General features: G+C 46.0%; 1 protein-coding gene across 2 annotated transcripts in view; it reads right to left on the reverse strand.

Moving 5' to 3' along the window:
- Positions 1–20,483, reverse strand: part of ARFGEF2 (ADP ribosylation factor guanine nucleotide exchange factor 2) — a 98,759-nt gene that overhangs the window by 38,225 nt on the left and 40,051 nt on the right. For both annotated transcript variants that reach the window (XM_042980206.1, XM_042980205.1), the window contains exons 10-23: positions 19,237–19,471; positions 18,491–18,590; positions 17,603–17,742; positions 15,998–16,106; positions 15,167–15,350; positions 12,822–12,933; positions 12,105–12,310; positions 9,195–9,279; positions 8,921–9,092; positions 8,212–8,363; positions 7,036–7,164; positions 5,631–5,789; positions 1,366–1,513; positions 130–229 (exon numbers count right to left, since the gene is read on the reverse strand). In XM_042980206.1, coding sequence (XP_042836140.1) covers positions 130–229; positions 1,366–1,513; positions 5,631–5,789; positions 7,036–7,164; positions 8,212–8,363; positions 8,921–9,092; positions 9,195–9,279; positions 12,105–12,310; positions 12,822–12,933; positions 15,167–15,350; positions 15,998–16,106; positions 17,603–17,742; positions 18,491–18,590; positions 19,237–19,471 — 2,031 coding nt within the window. The remainder of the gene's footprint in view (positions 1–129; positions 230–1,365; positions 1,514–5,630; positions 5,790–7,035; positions 7,165–8,211; positions 8,364–8,920; positions 9,093–9,194; positions 9,280–12,104; positions 12,311–12,821; positions 12,934–15,166; positions 15,351–15,997; positions 16,107–17,602; positions 17,743–18,490; positions 18,591–19,236; positions 19,472–20,483) is intronic.

Raw genomic sequence — 20,483 nt, forward strand, 5'->3', positions numbered from 1 at the left:
CTTCCTAGCCTGAGTGATCTGGAGCTCACCACACTCACAAGAGGCAAACGAGCGGAGAGTCCAATAACGACACAGACGATGTGCCAAGCTACTGGACAGTCCAGCTTTGCTGGAGAACAAAATCATTACCTGTCCACAGCTACAACCACACTCTGCGAGCTGGTCTCACCAACCGACTCCTGGAAGCTGGCCATCTGTCTTTTATCCACGCCACCACTCACCAAATTACCTGGAAGGCAACGCGCAAAAGTCAACAGTGCTTCAAAAACAGTCAAATATTTAGAACAAAGTATTCTGTGGCATCAGTCTGCAGCAACAAGAGACATATATGCGAAGGGTTTGGGGGGGGGGGGAAGCCCCAAGCCCCCTCAACTGATGACAGAATAAAAATATATTCTTATTCTGTAAATACAAACTCCTTTGCTTGTACCAACCACCTCCTTTCCTTTACAGTCTTTTACATTTTTATAGTATTGAATGCCTACATTTAGGAAAACAAATACGAATTAAACAACCCTAACTTAGAGCTCCTGGAAGATGTGATGGCCTCCACTTGCTGAATGTCCGGCATGCTTTCCAGGACTTCAGGCCAGCCATCCCTGTGTGCACCCTAAGGAGGCGATGCTATGACAACCCCTCCCCTCTCACACCATCTGTGCTTTTAACATTACCCGGCACTATTCCAACCAGTGCAGTGGGACCTAGGAGCCTGCCCTCTGCCCCGAGACAGCCTGGGTTTGACACCCGCCTCTGCTACCCCTTGCAGTGTGGTCTTGCTCGGGTCACTTCACCCCAGCCTCACCTTCCTCACTTACAAGATGGGGATGACAATCGTGCCAATCTCAATGCGTTGTTCAGAGGAATGAATGCGTTCAAATGTGTAAACGGAGGGTTTCGAATGTGGTCCCACACATCTGTTTGCCCTACTTACTGTTACTGTTCTATCACTGATGGAGTCTCTCGATTCAGTGAGAAAGAATTCTACTTTCATGAGAATACCATTTAGTTAAAAGGTCCCCAAATGAACACGGAAGAGACGGTGAAGAATCCTTCTAAAAATCGAGAGATGCAGATATCCACTAGGTACTAACGCTGCAGCCTTTCTAAAGCAAATGGCCCTCCACCCAATAGTTCTATGCACAGAAAGAGAAGTAATGCACCCTGATTTTGACAAAATAGGCATTTACTCAACAGTTCGAGCACAGACATGAGAGCCAGAGCAGCACTTGCACTTCCACGAATAAACATGCTGTCAGCTGGCACACAAGGAAGAGGTTTACACAACAGTCCTGCTGAGACAAGAAGCGTTTCATTCCGGTTAACTTGTGACTCCAGGATGGCCAGCCGTGGGGCCTGGTGTCTTACCAAGGCCAAGGCCCATGAACTCTTCTCCTGCCAACGTGTGGCTCTTCAGGCTCCCTTCTCTTTCACGTCCAGATCCAGACAAGTAGCGGGTTTTCACACCGGTTCCTATGAGCTGAGCAAGCTCCAGCTGGCTGATGCATTTCAAGATCTAATGAAGAGAAGGCATGAAGAAATGAGTTCCTGGGGCACCCAGGTGGCTCAGTCAGTTAAGCATCTGACTCCTGATTTTGGCTCAGGTCATGATCTCACAATTGTGAGACTGAGCCCTAAGTAGGACTCTGTGCTGGTCATGGAGCCTGCTTAAGATTCTCTCTCTTTCTCTCCCTCTGCTTCTCCCCCCACCCCACCCCCCCAAAAAAGAGTATACTTATCTTGATGAGCACTGAGTAATGTATAGAAATGTTGAATCACTGTATTGTACACCTGAAACTAATATAACACTATATGTTAACTGTACTAGAATTAAAAAAAATAAAAATAAAAAACAGTATCGGGGCACCTGGGTGGCTCAGTCGGTTAAGTGTCTGACTGCGGCTCAGGTCACGATCTCATGGTTTGTGAGTCCGAGCCCCGCGTCGGGCTCTGTGCTGACAGCTCGGAGCCTGGAGCCTGCTTCGGACTCTATGTCTCCCTCTCTTTCTGCCCCTCCCCTACTTGTGCTCTGTCTCTATCAAAACTAAATAAACGTAAAAAAAAAAAAAAAAAAAAAAACAACCAGTATCCACTAAGGCTGAAGAAAAAGAAAAAAAACCTCACATCTTTAAAATACAAAAAGAAACCAGTTCCCATTTCTAGCAATCTTAGTCATTAAAGAGTTCTTTGAAACACACAGCTTTTCAGGTGAGAATAAAATCTGAGGGTCTTAGGGTGGTTTCCCTAGTCATGGTTAGGCGACCCGTTGAGTGTGGGCCTGGAAGACAGACTTCGCTATTTTTTTTTCAAACTATTAAAAAGGAAAAGAGAAAATGACCGAAAGAAAAGCTGGTACGATGGAGTTATGCCATATGGATGTTTAATGAACTCCTCAGACACATAAAACACTAGTCTCCCTGCTGCTCCATTAACTTGACATGGCTCGTCGTGAGCCTTTGTACCTGCTGTTCCTTATCCCTAGAATATGTTCCTTACGCTCTTCCCTATGGCTCACTTCCACCTCAGACACGTGTGTCCCTCAGAGACCTCCTTTAACTGCCCTGAGATCACACACCCTCTCCACCACCATCCCCTGGTAACACTTTTTTTTTTTTTTCCCTCAGCGCTTACCACGTTTTGGCGTTTTGCCATCTATTTGCTTGTTCTCTGCCTTAAGTCCCAGCAGGGCACTGACTGTTTTGTTCACTTAAAATAGCTGATTATTGTTTGGCTGGCTGGCTGGCTGAGAACATGCCCCAGAATGGGGGTGCGGCGGGAAGAAAGGCTGCACCTTTCCAGCCCTGTGGGGTGGTTCTGGGGCTGAGAAGTCATACCTGCACACAAGCCCTCCCTCAACTGAAACTTACCTGAAGAAACAGAGATTGGTCCCAACTTCCACCAGAGGAAAAACTGGTTCCAAGAAACTGATTGTGGGACAGCGTGGAGATCCCCAGGTAAACCCTTCCCAAGGGATTTTCACGGGAATTTGTGACTAAAGCTGAGTATTGCCTTTCGTGTTGACTTTATCATCCGATGTCAGAGTATGGGAGCCCGTTATACCATGGAGCGCTTCTGTTATTATAGACTGCCTTCCAGCTGACTGAGAGAGGTACTTAACTCTACCAGAAAGAGCTATCCTCTGATTGCTCCATATACAATACTATTAAATTATTACCAGTAAACTATGAATTCCCTCCCTTTTCCAGAAGCTGAGGATGGCCAGAGTCTTGAGTATGTCAACAACCTGTGGCTGAGGGCTTCTTGGTTCCAAGTCTGATTTCTCAAGGTTTCTGACCATCACATAGGTGGTAATTCATTTTCACATTTCCAGGTGTTGCTACAGACTTGGCAACCAGCAGGAACCCCACATAGATCATGCCTCCCAGGTTAAAAAAAGTTCTACGAAACAAAGTGGCTACTTATTGACTCATCAGACGTTATGACTCCTCAGAAGACAGGAAATTATTTCTTAAAAAATAGGGGCGCCTGGGTGGCTCAGTCGGTTGAGCGTCCGACTTCGGCTCAGGTCATGATCTCATGGTCTGTGAGTTCGAGCCCCGAGTCGGGCTCTGTGCGGACAGCTCGGAGCCTGGAGCCTGTTTCAGATTCTGTGTCTCCCTCTCTCTCTGCCCCTCCCCCGCTCCCCCGCTCATGCTCTCTCTCAAAAATAAATAAACTTAAAAAAAAAAATACACACAAACAAAAAAACCAGGGCTCCTGGCTGGCTCAGTCACCAGAGCATGTCCCCGATCTTGGGGTCATGAGTTCAAACCACACACTGGGCATAGAGATAAAATAAAACAAAACAAAACAAAACCCAAACCAACCCAGCCCTCTCCACCCCCACCCCATGCAACTTCATCTTTTCTAATACAGAAAACTCCAGGATTGTGGCAGAGAAAGGAAAGGCTGGGTGGAAGAGGACGAAGGTGTGTGCCATGATAAGGGGGAGGAGGACAGCTAACACCTACTGAGCCCTTACCACCTGCCAAACGCAGTTCTGATCCCTTTCCCGCGCCATGACCTCCCTTCTCCTCATGGCACCCCACAGAGGTACGGCCTGGGGACTGAGGGACTTGCAGGCCACACACAGGCAGGCAGAGGTGCACACCCAGCCCGGCCCCCCGCAGTGCAGCCCGGGGGGGGGGGGGGGGGGGGGGGGGGGGGGATGGGATGGGGACCGGGGACTCTTCCCCCTTAAGGACTCTGTGGGGCAGGAGGCAGCAATCTTCCCTCTAGGTGCCCACAGTCCCCGCAACTCTGCACTCTCTCACCTCCACTTTTTCACAATTTTCTCTTTAAAGCAAGAAGCAATATACACAAATGGTAGAGAAATCAGGTAATGTAACTTAAGGGAAAAAAAGCAGAAAATAAATTGCCTACCTAATTCTATCACTCAGGATGTTAACGTTTTTCTTTATCTGTTCAAACCTCATTCTCTATGTACGTTTAAAATGAATTTTTACTTCATATACTGTGACCACCTTTCCATGACACAAAATCATTTTTATTTTTTTCTCTAAAGTCTTTTTAGAGACAGAGCATGAGCGGGAGAGGGGCAGAGAGGAGGGAGACACAGAATCCGAAACAGGGTCCTGAGCTGACAGCACAGAGCCCGACGTGGGGCTCGAACCCACGAACTGCGAGATCATGACCTGAGCTGAAGTCGGACGCTTAACCGACTGAGCCACCCAGGCGCCCCTAAAGTCTTTTTTAAGACTCCATTCATTATTTTCCTTGTCACTTATTTGTTGAAGAGCCTGGTCATTCAGTCGGGGGGGGGGGGGGAGTTTTCATCTCCTATAGTTGATGGACATGATCTCATTTACACATGCCTCTGGCCCCTAGATTTCCCGCAAACTGGCAGTACAGGCTTGGACTGACTCGGTTTGCAGGTGGGGGCAGAAGCATTTCGTGGGTGGTACTGTGTGCTTCCATCAAGGAGCACGTATGTCTGGCTGTCCCCCCCTTCAGCAACATTATTTCAAATGGCCTCTTAACACTCTAAGGAATGGCCTACCACACTTTTGTTCTATTTTCTTTTAAAGAGCAATGTCTCATTGCTGGGACATCCAGGCTGTTTCTCATACAATCTTTTTCCTATGATAACTAAAATTTCAATGAATGACCCTTCAAACACATGTCTGTACCCACAAATAATTATCTTTAGGTGAGCACCTTAGAATGTTATTGAAGGAAAAACGTAAACCCACCAGCAATCTCCTTAGTGGCTTACTGTAAATGTTGACCTTTCTTTTCAGATCAGGCTCCCAGCTTTTTCTAAATCTATACACTGGCATTAGGAGCTTCCAGGAGGCGGATAAGGGCTGGGGAAGCAGCACTCGGGTGGGAGGAAAGCCACTGCAACACAGCTGTGCTTGTGCAACATGAACTGCGGGGGCACGGGAACCCCATGAGGGGGTGCACGTGAACCCACCTGCCGTCTGCAGCCACACAGGCTGACTCTCAGATATGTGACATATTTGAAAGATAAGGGAAAACCCAGAGTTAAAGTCAGGTGTCACTGTAGTTCCAAAAATGCAATTGACCAAAGACAGATAGACAATGAATGAAAGGAATGCTGGGAGTCACCCTAAGAAAAGGCATTTACCAAGCTTTCAAAGGAAACACACCTCATGCCAGGAATTCCCAAGGTAGTTGCCATCGGTGTGTGCCACCGTAATAAGCGTCTTTATGGTGTCAATGTTCTTCTGCTTCATTTCTGTGATGCTGGAGCTGGCCGTCAGCAGGGAGAAGCGAGCAAGAGCCTGAACATAGGCGTCTCGCTCCAGCTGTAACGGAAGCCCAAACAAGAGACAACGCTCAGATTCCACCCTTAGCGTGACCGTTTTCACATCGACTGGACTGTGTACTGGGCTTCTGACACCTTCTGTATACATATCGCCTAACAGACTTCACGCACATTATCAGGCCAGTTATTCGGTGCTGGTGTCCTCCTGCTCCCGGAACATCCCTGCACACCTCATGGCTGAGAGCCAGCTCTCTCCCTTGCAGCTGACCTCAGACTTAAGTTCCAGGTTCTATTCCCTCTGGAGGGAGTGGGAGAGGAATCTGTTGAATGTTAAGATCGTCACATACACTCAGGGCGCCTGGGTGGCTCAGCTGATTAAGCATCCAACCTCGGCTCAGGTCATAATCTCACGGTTCGTCAGGCTCTCTGCTGTCAACACACAGCCTGCTTTGCATCCTCTGTGCCCCCTCTCTCCCTGCCCCTCCCCCTGCTCTCTCTCTCAAAAATAAGTTTTTTAAATAGACATTAAAAAATGTTTAAAAGTGTTGAAATGTTTACACTGTAACATCTGCAGCAGTATCTGCAACAATCTTGCAAAGTAGGCCTATTTTCTCAACTCTGCAAATGAGGAAATCAAGAGTGTCTTACAGAGAAGTTAGCTGGGCCAAGGTCACACGGTTCTGAAACCCAGACTGAGGTCAAAGCCTGTGGTCTTGGTACAGCAGAAAATGTCTAACTGTAAAGTAAGCGGGAATAGATTTGAGTTTTTCAAAATAAATGGGTGCAAATTCTTATTTAAGAAGTAATGCATGGAACTGACGATTTCCTAATTTCCTAGCAGTTTGAGAATCGTATTCTGTTCAGTTGCTTGCGTTTTTCAAGATTCAAAGGTTTACAGACACATTCATTTTGCAGTAAATTATTAGTCTCTCCCAGAGAAGACCTAGATATGAAGGAAATTATAATAAAAACGGATCTTAAAAGGAAAAGTAATATTTTAAGCACTAGGGCACACAAATTAGTCAGACGGATAGGAAGTCTGTTTTGTCAAGCCCTGTCAAGTAGCTTGAAACCCACCCACCCCTAAAGAAGGTTATAATCCAAATCTCCAATTCTTCCTGCAGAGGAGACTTGTCAGCATAAATCTGTGGGCTCCCTCTCAGCAGGCATGAGTAAGGAGCTTGCTGAGAATTTCTGGCTCGGTGGAAATATCTGGTAGCTTCTAAGTTTTGCCAAATCCAAAGGCACACAGCCCACCAGGATCGCTGGAGCTTTGTTAAACTCACCTGCATTCCAAAGATGCAGGCAATCCGGACTGCACACCGGATGCCCTCCAAGCACAGGGAGGCCACTTCTGTGTCGTCACAGTTCTGCAGTCCGATGCTATAGGCGGCCAGCAGTGGTGTCCACACCAGCTAAAAGGGAGCAAAGTTTCAAATGCTACAACTGTAGCATGGCAACAGCCATTAGAGACCACACTGCTACTTATGAGCACAGGCAGGATGCCAGAGTCATCACTATTTTGCTTTCAGCTTATTCCATTCACAATATAAAATAGTTCCTCCTAATCTGTGGTCAAAGGTATCACAACAGCACTACAGATACGCTCTTTACTAGACGTGTGGTTCAAAAGGAAGGAAGATAAATACGTGGCTGGAGTACCTGCGCTCGTGACAGACATCATTAATCAACTGGAGGGCCCACTCCCTCCTGAGTCTATTCAGGGCATGAGAATCCTTCATTCACAGCGCAGCAGGCAGCCATTGCCAATCAGAGGCTGGCATGCAAAATAAAACCTGTAAGTAACTTATATTCTATAAACTTAGTTTATTGAAAGTTTCCTAGTTCAAATTATTTAGACTTTATTTTTCCTCCAATTTTGTTGTGAATTCCCTGGAAATAAAGCTTCACAAAAATCTAGGAGGATATTGATAGTTACTATAAAAATATCTTAGAGAAAAATTATGTGCTATGTATATAAAACATGTATCTTTTCTAGACATCTTAAAAATAGAAGGACTTCAGGACATTATTCTTTACTTCCAGCTAATTTCATCTGGTAAACTAACCCTGAGGCCACTGAGGTGAGATGTTAAAATGATCTCTTTTGCCTGAATAATTATTCATTCATTCAATACCCCCGCAGCTCTAACAACAACCCTGTATTTGTCCCCATTTTACAGATGATGAGACGCTGAGTAACCCGAACCAGGTCACAGAGCTATGAAGTGGCAAACCAGCCATTCCGACACAGAGCCCGTGCCTGTGGCCAGTGCTGGTGCATCCCCGGCATCATAAGGGCTTCTGGGAAGGACTCACTTTAGTTACCGTTTAGACAGAAGCACCCAGACTTGGCCTTTCCTCTCCTCAACCTCTTCACCGTCACAGGGTGGCTGGTTAGCTTCTAGCTGGTCACCTCCAGAATCAGGCTGAGCCGGGTCCTCACTTCTCAGTATACTCACCTTGAACATTGGCCGGACGTGGTCCAAGTGTGTGGCACTTGTGAACGGGGCTTTGGCATGGCTCACGGCCTCCATCAGGGCCTTGGCTGTTCTAGCCATTTGCTCCATCTCCAAATTGTACAGCAGCCGTCGCTGTTTTTCACTAGCTACGCCTACAAAGAAATAGGGGAGTGTGACACCCACGGACAGCTTGCTATGTGCTAGGCACACAAGTCCCCCTGACCACCTCCATGAGCATGTTCTGAATATTACCATTTTACTGAAGGAGGAAATGAGGCAAGGAGAGGCCTAGTACCTCGGCCAGTAAGCAGTAGAGGTGGGACCTGAGCCCAGCCAGCGTGGCTCTACAGCCGGTGCTCTAAACACCTACACTGGGCTGAAACTGATCGTGCCGTGGGCCTTACTTAACAGAATCCTCACCAACGTTGGCACAATCACCAGTGGCATTAAAGCAGTTTCAGGGAACATTTTGTGGGGGTAATTTGGCTCTCAGATCACTCACTGAAATTCTTTCTTGTAGCTAATCACAAATTTAGCAAGAAGATGGTTATAATTATGAAAAGACTCAACATAATCACAATAACTAATTTAAACACATTTGCTATTCAGATGTCTAGATACACGAATTAGATTTATTATCAAGGGACTTAATCATGCACTCTAATACACTTGAAATTTAGAATAAAAATAATTTGCCATTAGACCTTACTCTGCTTAGTTGATTTGGTTGCGATCGTATGCTCTTTTGTTTCTTTCATTGCAATTTTCTTGCCTTCTATTTCTTCATATATGCTTGAGAGGTATTCTTCCGGTAGGTCTTTACTATCGTTGATACCCCGATTCATTTTAATATACTGTTCTTTTGTCATTTTATTTTTTACCTGAAATTAAAAAAAATAAAAAACAATTTAGAAAACATCCAGTGGTCCAAATAAAGCTCCTTATTTAGCTGCTGCAATATATAAATCACTAAAATATTTTACCTGAGGGCTGTGCAAGTCTGTAGTTAGCATGATAATGGAGTATGCTAGGACATATGCAGTGTCAGCACTAGCGAATAGGGTTTGCCTGGAAGAGAAGGTTCCAGATGTAAGAACATGCACAGAGAGGAGGCGAATGGAGACATACTGCACTGAAAGCAGGCTGACCGTTCCACGTGATGGCAAACTAGTCAAAAGCATTCATCCTTTCATCATCACTGAATAACAATTACTAATGACCCTGAGTGTAGAAAAAGCTAATCAAGAAACCGTGTCAAGCTTTAGATTTCTTTGCATAACGCAGTTTTAAGTGAAGTTTTAAAGGCCTAGGGATCAGGGTGTGGCAAGCAAGGCACCCAGAGCACAAAATGCGAGGAGACCCTCACTCCAACCATGAGCGTGAGGCCCCCTTCTAGTCTGCACCTTTGTGCCTCACTTGCCTTACCCTGGTTCTGTTCCTGAGAGCATCTACTTTGTGCCGGGCACTGGGTGTAAAGAGGACAAGAACCGCTGTTCAGGGACACCTGGCCGGCTCAGTCAGGGGGGCGTGCGACTCTTGATCTCGGGGTCCTAAGTTTAATAAGCCCCATGTTGGGGGCACCTGGGTGCCTCAGTCGGTGGAGCATCTGACTTCAGTTCAGGTCATGATCTCACAGCTCATGGGTTCAAGCCCCGCGTCGGGCTCTGTGCTGACAGCTCAGAGCCTGGAGCCTGCTTCGGAGTCTGTCCCCCCCTCTCTCTCTCTGCCCCTCCCCCGCTCATATTCTCCCTCTCTCTCTCTCTCTTTCTCTCTGTCAAAGTAAATAAACATTTAAAAAAAAGTAAATAAATACAAATAAAAATAAAAGAATAAGCCCCAAGTTGGGTGTAGAGATTACTTAAATAAAATCTTAAAAAAACAGCTGTTCAGTTATTGTTCATAGCTTACATTCCCCACTGTAATACTGAACAGCAGACATTTGAAGAAAAATACATTGTTCTAAATAATAAGCTGAAGTCTGACTGTTTTTTTGCCCAAGGCAAGAGAAGAAAGGCAAAAACTGGTGGATGCATAGCCTCAAAAACATGTGAGGCTGAAGCTACAAAACTGGTCTGTGTCCACATCGCCCCCGAAAGGAAAGGGAGACACTCTGAAGAACATAACGAAAAGACCGATTCCAAAATAAAATTCAATTGGGTCGCTTGTTTACCGATGAAGAGAAACAGATCAAGGCACGAGGCTCGCACAGGAGACTACGTTCAAAGGAAACAAAATCTCCTTACGCCTTTGTAGCAAATTCTAATGTCCACTGGGTTAAAATGACCAGGTGCTGCCTTTATTGTCCATGTGTCTCAGAGGGGACAGCCGGCTGTGTACCTGGAGCATCAGGACCGATTAATATGAAAACCAAGTTGACCTGAGGCAAAACTGTTCTCGAAATGTCTCCACTGAACAGTCTCCATATCACGTTCAAGTACATTCAGAAATTCTGCACTTCGTGCCCACTGGGAGCAGCATGAGCTTTTGAGTCAGACAATTCACATTCAATCCTATTCCGCTACTTGCTGGCCGATCAGCTTTTGGTCAGGTTGCTCAATCTCCCAGAGCCTCAGGTTTCTCGTCTATAAAACGGAGACCTACTCACAGGATTACCATTAATTGTGAAAAACCCATGGCATGACAGACATATAAGAAATATTTAATAACGGTCAGCCCTCTTTTTAATTTCCACTTCTACAAAAAAAACATGAACTACCCACCAAAAGAGGCCCTAAGATGAAATCATGTATTTAAGGCAGGTTTTATTAGTTATATAGCCATTTTTGTAACCTGCTCATTAGTTACATAACCAAAGAAAAACCAAAATCCTTGAGATCTACTCTGTATGTTAAATCGGGGAGCTGTTTTTTGTTTTTTTTTTTAAACAGTACTTTTTTGTTTTTTATTTTAGAGAGAAAGAGAGAAAGCAAGCGGGGGAGAGGGAGAGAGGGGGAGAGGGACTGAGAGAGAGTGAGACAGAGAGACAGAGAATGAATCCCAAGCAGGTTCCATGCTCAGCATGGAGCCCCATGTGGGGCTTGATCCCATGATCCTGTGATCATGAGCCAAGTCAAAATCAAGTCAAATGTTTCACTGAGCCACCCAGCACCCCAAGGAGCCGTTGTTAATTAGGGAAGAGATGCCCAATGACCTCCCTCCAACTCATAAAATTACTCTTATCACAATAGCACGGATTCTAGGAGCACCTGGGTGGCTCAGGCAGTTAAGCGTCCGGCTCTTGATTTCGGCTCAGCTCATGATCTCACGGTTTTGGGGTTTGATCCCTGCATCCAAGTGCCACACTTGACAGTGCAGAGCCCACCTGGGATTCTCTCTCTGTCCCCCCCCCAAATAAATAAACATAAAAATAAAAAAATAGGGGCGCCTGGGTGGCTCAGTCGGTTAAACGTCTGACTTCAGCTCAGGTCAAGATCTCGCAGTCCGTGAGTTCGAGCCCCGCGTCGGGCTCTGGGCTGATGGCTCAGAGCCTGGAGCCTGCTTCCGATTCTGTGTCTCCCTCTCTCTCTGCCCCCCCTCCCCCCCGTTCATGCTCTGTCTCTCGCTGTCTCAAAAATAAATAAAACGTTAAAAAAAATAATAATAATAATAAAAAATAAATTAAAAAAACCAGTATGGGCTTCAGCTGTGTGAACGTGGGCAAGTTACTTAAGCATCTCCAGTCCTCTCCTTGTCTGTAGAAAGGGGACACAGACAGAAGCTGTGAGGTCCTACATAAAATAATCCCTCAGCACAATGCCTGGCACATGGTAACTGAAACTTCAGTTGCCCAGCACAGATTTAGAAAGATTAAACTCAACTGCTAACCAATCGAAGACTAGTGCTCTGAGGCAGGCAAAAAGGTGATGTGGAAGGGACTTAGACACAGTGCTCACCCCTGGTTGCACTCTATGTATCTCGCTGCAAACTTCTCCATCAATCGATCAATCTTCTGGGCTTCCCCAGGTAGGCGGAAACCTTCCAGAAATGTCCGCAGGGCTGAGACAAACTCCTTTTCACAGAAGTCAAGTTGGTCCACGTAGGCATACATCACTTCCTTGTTGAACCTCGTGCTCTCTCCCAGAAAATCACCTACCTGGGTCTGAAACATATGCACCCACTCACATCTAGAAACTGTCATACGTGAACCCGCAGTAAGGCACACTTCAGGCAGAGCGGAGAAGGCAGAACACCCTGCTCTCAACACCCAGAACAGGCTGGCCCACTAGAAAAGCTGGGCGACTCCGAGCCTGCCCACCCGCCCAACCGGTCCGGGCTCAGGCTATCCTGCCGTGGACGAAGCAGGAGGAGGCAGCACGAGAGACTTAAAGATGGCAACACGATGAGACGCACTCAGGAGGGGGGTTAGCTGCAGATGGGCAGCCAGAAGTCTCCAGCAGTCAAAGGGCACTTCTAGTTCTGACGCTGTTCCACCAAGAACACAACTACCTCTTGGGAGCTTTTTGCAACGCTGGAGCAAGTAGGACTGCTGTCAGCAGGGGTGTGGACAAAAGCCACTGCACTCAGGGTCAGTCACACTGTAGGTTAAAGCCGGAAGGGTCTCAGAATCACCTGATAAAACCTACACGCAAGTGCCCCACCCCGAGGCTTACAGAATCGAGGCGCTCCTCCTGGTGCAGGAATTGGGCAATATCTTCGACGGACGTTCCCAGCATGCCCTGCTCCTGAAGGAACTGGATCCCTCTCTTGGGTTTCTTGTTGAAACTGTTTCGAGAAGAGACAGGACATGGGTTACTTATTTCAACGCCTGGAGAACAGAAAAAGCTGGCATCTGAGCCATGAACAAGTCACGTTTATCAGCTTAGGAAGGTCGTGTGTGTCCTGGCAGCTTCTCCAAATTCCGCCTTTAATTTCTGACCTAGCTGTAGCAGAGTCTGACGGCTGTCACCCAACATCAGTTCTCCTCTTCTCCCACATGAACAGAACTCAAGGATGTTTAGCCGGGCACACGACTACCTGAAATAAAAACTACATTTTCCTGCCTCCCTCAAACAAAGTATGGCCATGCGATAAAGTTCTGGCCTGTGACATACGAGCAGAAGTGGTGTGGGTACTTTCAGGAAGGAGCCCTAAACAAAGCTGGCTTGGCTGGGAGGTATATTCTTTTTGCCCTTTCTTCTTTATTCCCTAGGATATATGGGACGGCTGGTGCTCCAGCAGTCACCTTAAGCCATGAGGTAACACGGAAGGTGAAAATTGTGTTAAGGATGGTGAAGCAGAAAAAGTAAAAGAGCCTGGATCTCTGATGTCCGTAAGAGCCAATATAAGAGCCCTAGACCGTCCATGTTGGGATTTCCTTTACCAGTGCTTAAGTACTGTTTGTATTTCCTGTTAAAGGTAGGCATACTTAACTATGTATAAATTCAACTCACTACTTACCAGGCCCTGCACTGGAGGAGGCTATTCACGTGTCAGCACGGACTGGGGCAAAGGCTACAAGGGAAGGACATGGATAGTGTGCAAGCAAGAGCAGCTTGGGACCTGTGCAGACAGGTGGCTACAGAAGGCCTCCTTGAGGAAGAGAGGTTTTGCCAAGTCTTAAGGAGGAAAAAGACCCACGAGTATTCCAAGCAGAGGGCACGAGGGTGAAAAGAGCTTGAGGTATTCAAGGGACTGAAGTGTATCTTACGACGTGGATACCGGCAGGAGGATGAGGTCAGTGAGGGGGACCCAGAGGTGGGATCAGGCTGTGATGAGGAGAGAGACACCTGGAATGATTGTAGGCAGGGGAGTGGTATGACCTGATTTAAGTTTTTAAAAGATTAGCTCCGGGAGAACAGACTGGGGAGATGCCAGTCTGGGGAGAGCAGAAATAAGACCAACACTTCAATTAATAAGTGAGTATTCTAACATCAACTTTTTTTTTTTTTTTTAATATTTATTTACTTTTGAGCGAGAAAGAGAGACAGAGTGTGAGTGGATGAGGGGCAGAGAGGGAGGGGGACACAGAATCCGAAGCAGGCTCCAGGCATTGAACTGACAGCACAGAGCCCAACATGGGGCTCGAACTCATGAACGGCGAGATCGTGACCTGAGCCGAAGTCAGATGCTTAACTGACTGACCCACCCAGGTGCTCAACTATTTTTTTTTTTAATGTTCTATTTTTGAGACAGAGAGAGAACAAGTGAGCATGAGCAAGGGAGGGGCAAAGACAGAGGGGGACAAGGATCTGAAGTGGGCTCTGTGCTGACAGCAGAGGGCCTGATGCAGGGCTCGAACTCACAAACTGTGAGATCACGACTTGAGCCGAAGTTGGACACTCAACTGACTGAGCCATCCAGGCACCCCTCACATCAACTTTTAAAACAAACTGAATTTACTAAGTTAACCAATCATTCAAAATTTGGACATGATGTAAAACTGTGCTTATATATTTTTGTGTGTGAAAGACTGGAAAGAAATACATTAAAATTTACCAATGATTGTGATAATGATGTGCTTATATGGGAGAATGTCCTTCTTTTTCACAGATGTAGGGCTGAGGTATTACGATGGGTGTAAATTACTTTCAAATGGCTCAGAAAAAAAGATACACAGATAACCCTAATAGGGTAACATTAATTCTTCTGTGTGTTGAAATTTTTCATAAGATCTAGTTGGAAAATAGTTATCAACAGTGATTTCCTCTACATGGTAATTTCACGAATGATTAAACATTCCTGTGTTGTACTTCTATTTTCTGAATTGGTTTAACTTCTTTCATTAGGAAAAATAAAAATAAAAAGACCAGGCATCAGTTGCACGAAGCTGTTCAATTTCAGTCTCGATGTCCCTCTCCCTCTCCCACTCCCTCCCTCTGCCTGGCACAGTCGAGCTCAGCTGCAAGTGCCAGCACTGCCCTTTTGTGACGGGCATTCCCCTCGTGGACTCAGTCCCAGGGGATGTGGCTTTGTCAGAGGCCCCAAGAGATTCGGCTGGAGTAGCAGCCATACTCACAGCTCGATGCCGTGTTCAATAATCTCCTTTTGTTGCTTGATGACCTCAAACTGCTCCGGATCATCTTGGACAGCCATCTGGGTCCCTGAGGACACTGTGGACTCCATGGATGTCACACTGCTCCGTCTGGCCATGTCAAGGCCTTTCCCGTCCCCCATTTCCTGATCTGTGGGCCTCTCCTGACCTGACATAAAAGCAAAGGAAACCAAATAAGCAGATGGGATACAGACACACCTGAGCTCAGATGGGGCTCTGTGGTTTCCTTTCCCAGACCTGTAACAATAAAGCTTGTACTGGAAGAATCACAAGCCTGAAAACTTGATATCACTCAGATACTTAAAAACTTACTTTTTTGTTGAACTTGATAAGCTAATTCTAAAAAGTACAGAAACTGTCAAGACACTTGAAGAGCAGTGGCTAGGAAGACCTGCCCTAACAGGTACAAACTCACTAAGAACTCAAGGCATCTGAAAAGGCTGGTATTGGCACAAGAACAGACAAATCCATGCAACAGAATAGAAAATTCAGGAACAGGCTTCCTTCTGCAGGGAAATGTGTGTATCATAAAGGTGGTGCTTCAAGGTGGTGAGGGAAGGAGAGACTACTAAAAATATGTCAGAACAACTGTCTCTCCATTTGGGAAAATGACATTAGAGCACAACTCACACTATTCCCCCCAAATTCCAGTTGCATTAAAAAGCAGAAGCTTTCAGGTAGTCTGAAAACTACAGCGTTTTGCTAATTCTGAGACAGCGACACAAACACAGCTCTCCCCAACAGTCGGAAGCAGCCTATCGTGAATGGAGGTGGCGGTGCAAAGTGCTCTCTCACCGAGGCTGGTCTGGTGGTTGGGATTGACATACAGGTCTTTGCTCCATTCCACCATGCACTTGAGAATGGACACGAGGCACTCCAAACCTTTCTTCCTCAGACTGAGCTCCTAAAGGACAGAAGGGACATAGCACAGAGGCTTAACAGACAAATTGAGTGCAGACATCTACAGGGCTCTTAGGGAATCCTGCGAGGATACAAGATAATCACCGACATTCGGTGCTATTAACCACAGAACCCAAGGAAAAATTAACAGGTGACGTAAGTATTAAGGGCTCATCGCAAAACCCCTGAAACTCTACCGCTGTTCATCACAAACACCCTAGCAGCAAAAATGTGAGATGTGTGCTTTCCAAAAATGAGCAGTGTGATCTGCCTTTTTTTTTTTTTTTTAAAAGTAAACTCTACACCCAATTAGGGGTTTGGACTCACAACCCCCAGATCAAGAGTCATACGCTCAAGGGTGCCTGGGTGGCTTAGCTGGTTGGGCATCTGACTCTTGATTTCTACTCAGGTCATGGTCCCAGGGTCATGGGATCGAGCACCATGTTGGGCTTCACACGGAGCGTGGAGTCTGCTCAAGATTTTTTTCTCTTTCTCTCTCTACCCCTCTCCCCTGCTTGTGTGTGTGAGCTCTTAAAAGAAAATTAATCTTAAAAAACAAAACAGTTGCACACTCTACCTACTGAGGCAGCCAGGTACACCAAGTGTGATCTGAATTTTTAAAAGGAAGCTATTCACTGTTTATATAATTAAAAAAAACACTTAACACTTTTCCTTTTTAAAAAACCAACAGGGTCTTAACGAGTGACTGCCCTCCCTCCTGAAAAAAAGAAAAGAATTTCACATCATCCAGCAAATGAGTGATTCTGGACATATTCTTACTCCTCAGACACTCACAAATGCATTCCATTTTAAGGTTTACTCTACAAGTAAATAAAAATACTGTTTGTTTTTAAGTAGCATTCCTTAAAAAATCGAATGTGAATCACAGATAACCTAAAGAAATACAAATAGTTTAAGACTCAAAACAGCATCTAAGGTGGCACAGCTCTCTCTGCAAGTCTAATGACAGCTATGGACTTTCTACGGAAAATGCCCATACACCAGAATTGTACCCATAATTCCAGGCAGCGCACAGACCTTCTGACCAGTTCCCTCAGAGACCTTAGGTTAAGATCCTGTTCTCTGTGTAGGCACACTAACGAGGCAATCTGATAAGAGGCAACGTCCTTTGCCTTACTGGAGCCTGGGATCCTGTTTTCATTCAATCTCTGGAACGGTGATTAAGTGTGAAATCACTTCCTACAGTTCTAGGCTCAAATGTCACCCTGGAGGGACTACCCTCATGACCCCATTAAAAGTGGCAATACCCTTACTTCTAGGACTCCTTTATCCCCACTTTATTTTTCTCTACAGCTTATTTCTTCATTGTCTGCTAGTAAGCGTCATGACCACAGCAACTGTGCATGTTCATGGGAGTGTCCTTTCACCACTGTATTCCAGCACCACGGACAGCGCCTGCCTGGCACAAGGTCATGCTCCATAAATGTTTACTGAAACAAACACACATTAAGTAGAAATGGGTGTTCTCAGTGTCCTTACCTGCAGAGGTGTCATTCCCAGCTCATGTCCACTTCTTCCCTGAGCGATTTTGGATAAATCGTTTACGAGGCGCTCAAAAATGTTAGCAGCATTTAAATCACAGTCGTAGTTGACGTAAATATCTACAACACACTGGGCATCTTGGAAAATAACACACAGATATTAGAAATTCTGATCAAACACACACAGCAGTTACATTTTCTTATCACATGAGATTCCTTTTATAAAAATGCTTCCCTGTAAACTACGGACTCGGGTGGACACACCGCCCTCAGGAAAAGTGTGTCAGACGTTCTAGAAGTCGGGAGGCCCGCTTTCCAGGCCTGCCTCAGCACCGACTGAAATCTCAGGCATCTCATTCCACCTCTCCAAGGCTCACTCTCCTCAAAAGAAGTAATGATTGCCTGATCCACCTCTTAAAGTTATGTAACTAATGAAATCATGCTTGATGACAGACAAGAGGGGGCTTGATTGATAGCCCCACAACTGTGCGTTCATAAGGTAAATCCAAATTTACCGTAGCATCCAACCAGGGCTTAGCAGCACCAACACCTTGCGTCCTGTGACTAACAAACTGTTCAGTTTGTAGGTAGAGTGACCAAGTCTCCTAGTTTGGCAGGATGATGGGGTTTCCCACGATGTGGGACTTTCTGTGCTAAGACCACAAAGTGCCAGGCAAACCGGATTGAGCTGGTCATCCTCTAAGGGAGAAGTGGGGCAGGACTAGACAGTACGTTAGCAGTAGCCTTTAAGGTAAGGATTTCCCAGCACTGCATTAAAACTCTAATAGCATAAAGTAAAGGGCTCAATCTGGATTCTGGAAAATCAAAGCTTCAGAAGCATTTCTGGGTAAGTCAATGGATGAGCACACCCTCAGGGTGAAAATACCTGCACAGATCCTTGTCAGAGTCTGAATGACCATCCACCTGTGCTCAAAAGAACTTGTTGATGTTTCTAAAATGTTCAGGAAAATCTCTTTGAAAAAGACCTACATGGCATGGAGACAAAGGAGGACACCAATTAATCCAGTTTAAATTAGGGCTCAAAAACCCCAAAGGCTTTAGAGGATGGGCACAGTGAAGCAGCCTGGGTACAAGTCAAAGAGCAAGGCACACACGCACTGCTGAGGCGCCCTGGAGCCCCGGCCTCCCGTGGGAACGGCTAGTGGGGTGGGGTGGGCCCACGGTGACCTGGAGAACATGGGCCCCACCGGAAACAGGACCAGCTGCTCCTGAGCAACGAGTAAGAGGAGCTGCCAGGCACAGTTATGTGCACTAAGTTATGATTTTGAGAGAAACCAGAAATCTGGATTTTCACGTAAAATCTGACTTCTCGATTTGCCAACTATTTAGGTTATTTCAAACAATTTATAGGCTAAACATGTTGCGGGGACTGAGTCCAGCATACAGACCATTTGATTTAAACTTCTGGTTAAAATGAAACGCATGCAAGATTCTGGGGCAAAAAAGGACTTTTAGGAAAAAGTACTCTCTTGCTCATTCAGAAAGTCCTTCTTTGGGGTGCCAGCAAGTAGACTGTGTAACTCTAGTTCCTGGAGACTGTGTCACCAGGGGTTAACGGAGTGTAAGCGTCATCATCATTAAAAAAAAAAAAAGTCATTTCAGAGCCCATACCTCTATCTGCATTTTCAAGTGCACTTTAAAGTTTGAGAGAAGAGTAAGAAAAATGGCAAGAGAGAGCTCAAAGACATCAGGCACTGAAGAGACGCCGTTTTTGGACAACGCCACACAGAGATACTGCTTGATCGCGTTGATGAACATCTCGTGAGTCCTGAAGACGGGGCCCGCGTTCTGCAGCACGGACAGGAGCAGCTGCAGGGAGACCACCTTGGAGCGCAGCTCGTGGGATCTGGGACAGAAAGTGAGAAACGGTGACGGCGCTGCAAGATTCCATTTCAAGGAGCACGTTTCTTGACAAGGCTTTGCTTCTCTACCAGCGGGTAGCGTTTTCTGAGAGCCAGTGAGGTAAGGATTGTCACCTGCACCTAAATGCCAAGAGAGTGAGGGCAGATGGCATGAGGTGGGCCCTCCTGGAGGACTGTGAGAACCGGAACTGCCAACTCCTGCTTTTTTTCTCTCCGTGCCAAAAATAGGGAATACAGCAGGAGCAAAATGAGTGTAAACTGACTCCAGAAAGCTGATTCTACAACTAACCTAATAGAATCAATTACTTTACATTATACAGGTGAAACTAAACGTGTGTCCTGCTCCATGTTTATGGACAATGCATACAGTGCTCTTTATCCACCTGTCTCCTGCTCCCCACCACCACCCGCAGGGCTGCAAAGAAAGGGAAATTTTCCTGAATCATCTCCTTAATGGTCATTGTGTCTCAACAGAAAAGCTGAAGATTATTATTAGCAACTAATAATAACAGTGACTATAAAACTCCTAAAGTGCAGGGCCCTTGCACTCAGGATGCGATTACATCATCTCATGTAATTGATCCTGCAAGGCAATTTTCCACATTCCCATTTTTTCAGAAGAGGTACAGTAATTCATATGGCTGTGGAGTTGGGTCTCAAGCGAGCTAGGAGGGAATGCAGCTTTCCGGCTCCAAAGGGCTATCATCCTTGCAGTAACTTGTTCACTACGAAGAATGTTTTGGCTTCTCTGGGTTCAATCTGAGTCTTAAATCTGTACTCAGGGAAGCAGAGGTTTCCAATGAGGGCAGGGAAGTGAGGTTTGTACACATCCTGCCTCTGCCCACCCTGCTCTGGATTAAATTCATTAGTTAGGAAACAGAGGGGGCACATTCAATATAATGACTATTTTTCACACACAAACCAAGGAAAGCAACACCGGGCAAAATCTTGGTTGGTGTGGGCACAGAGACAACACATTATGAAAGGGCTGTCGGG

Source organism: Panthera tigris, chromosome A3 (assembly GCF_018350195.1).
Source record: "Panthera tigris isolate Pti1 chromosome A3, P.tigris_Pti1_mat1.1, whole genome shotgun sequence".
NCBI lineage: Eukaryota > Metazoa > Chordata > Mammalia > Carnivora > Felidae > Panthera > Panthera tigris.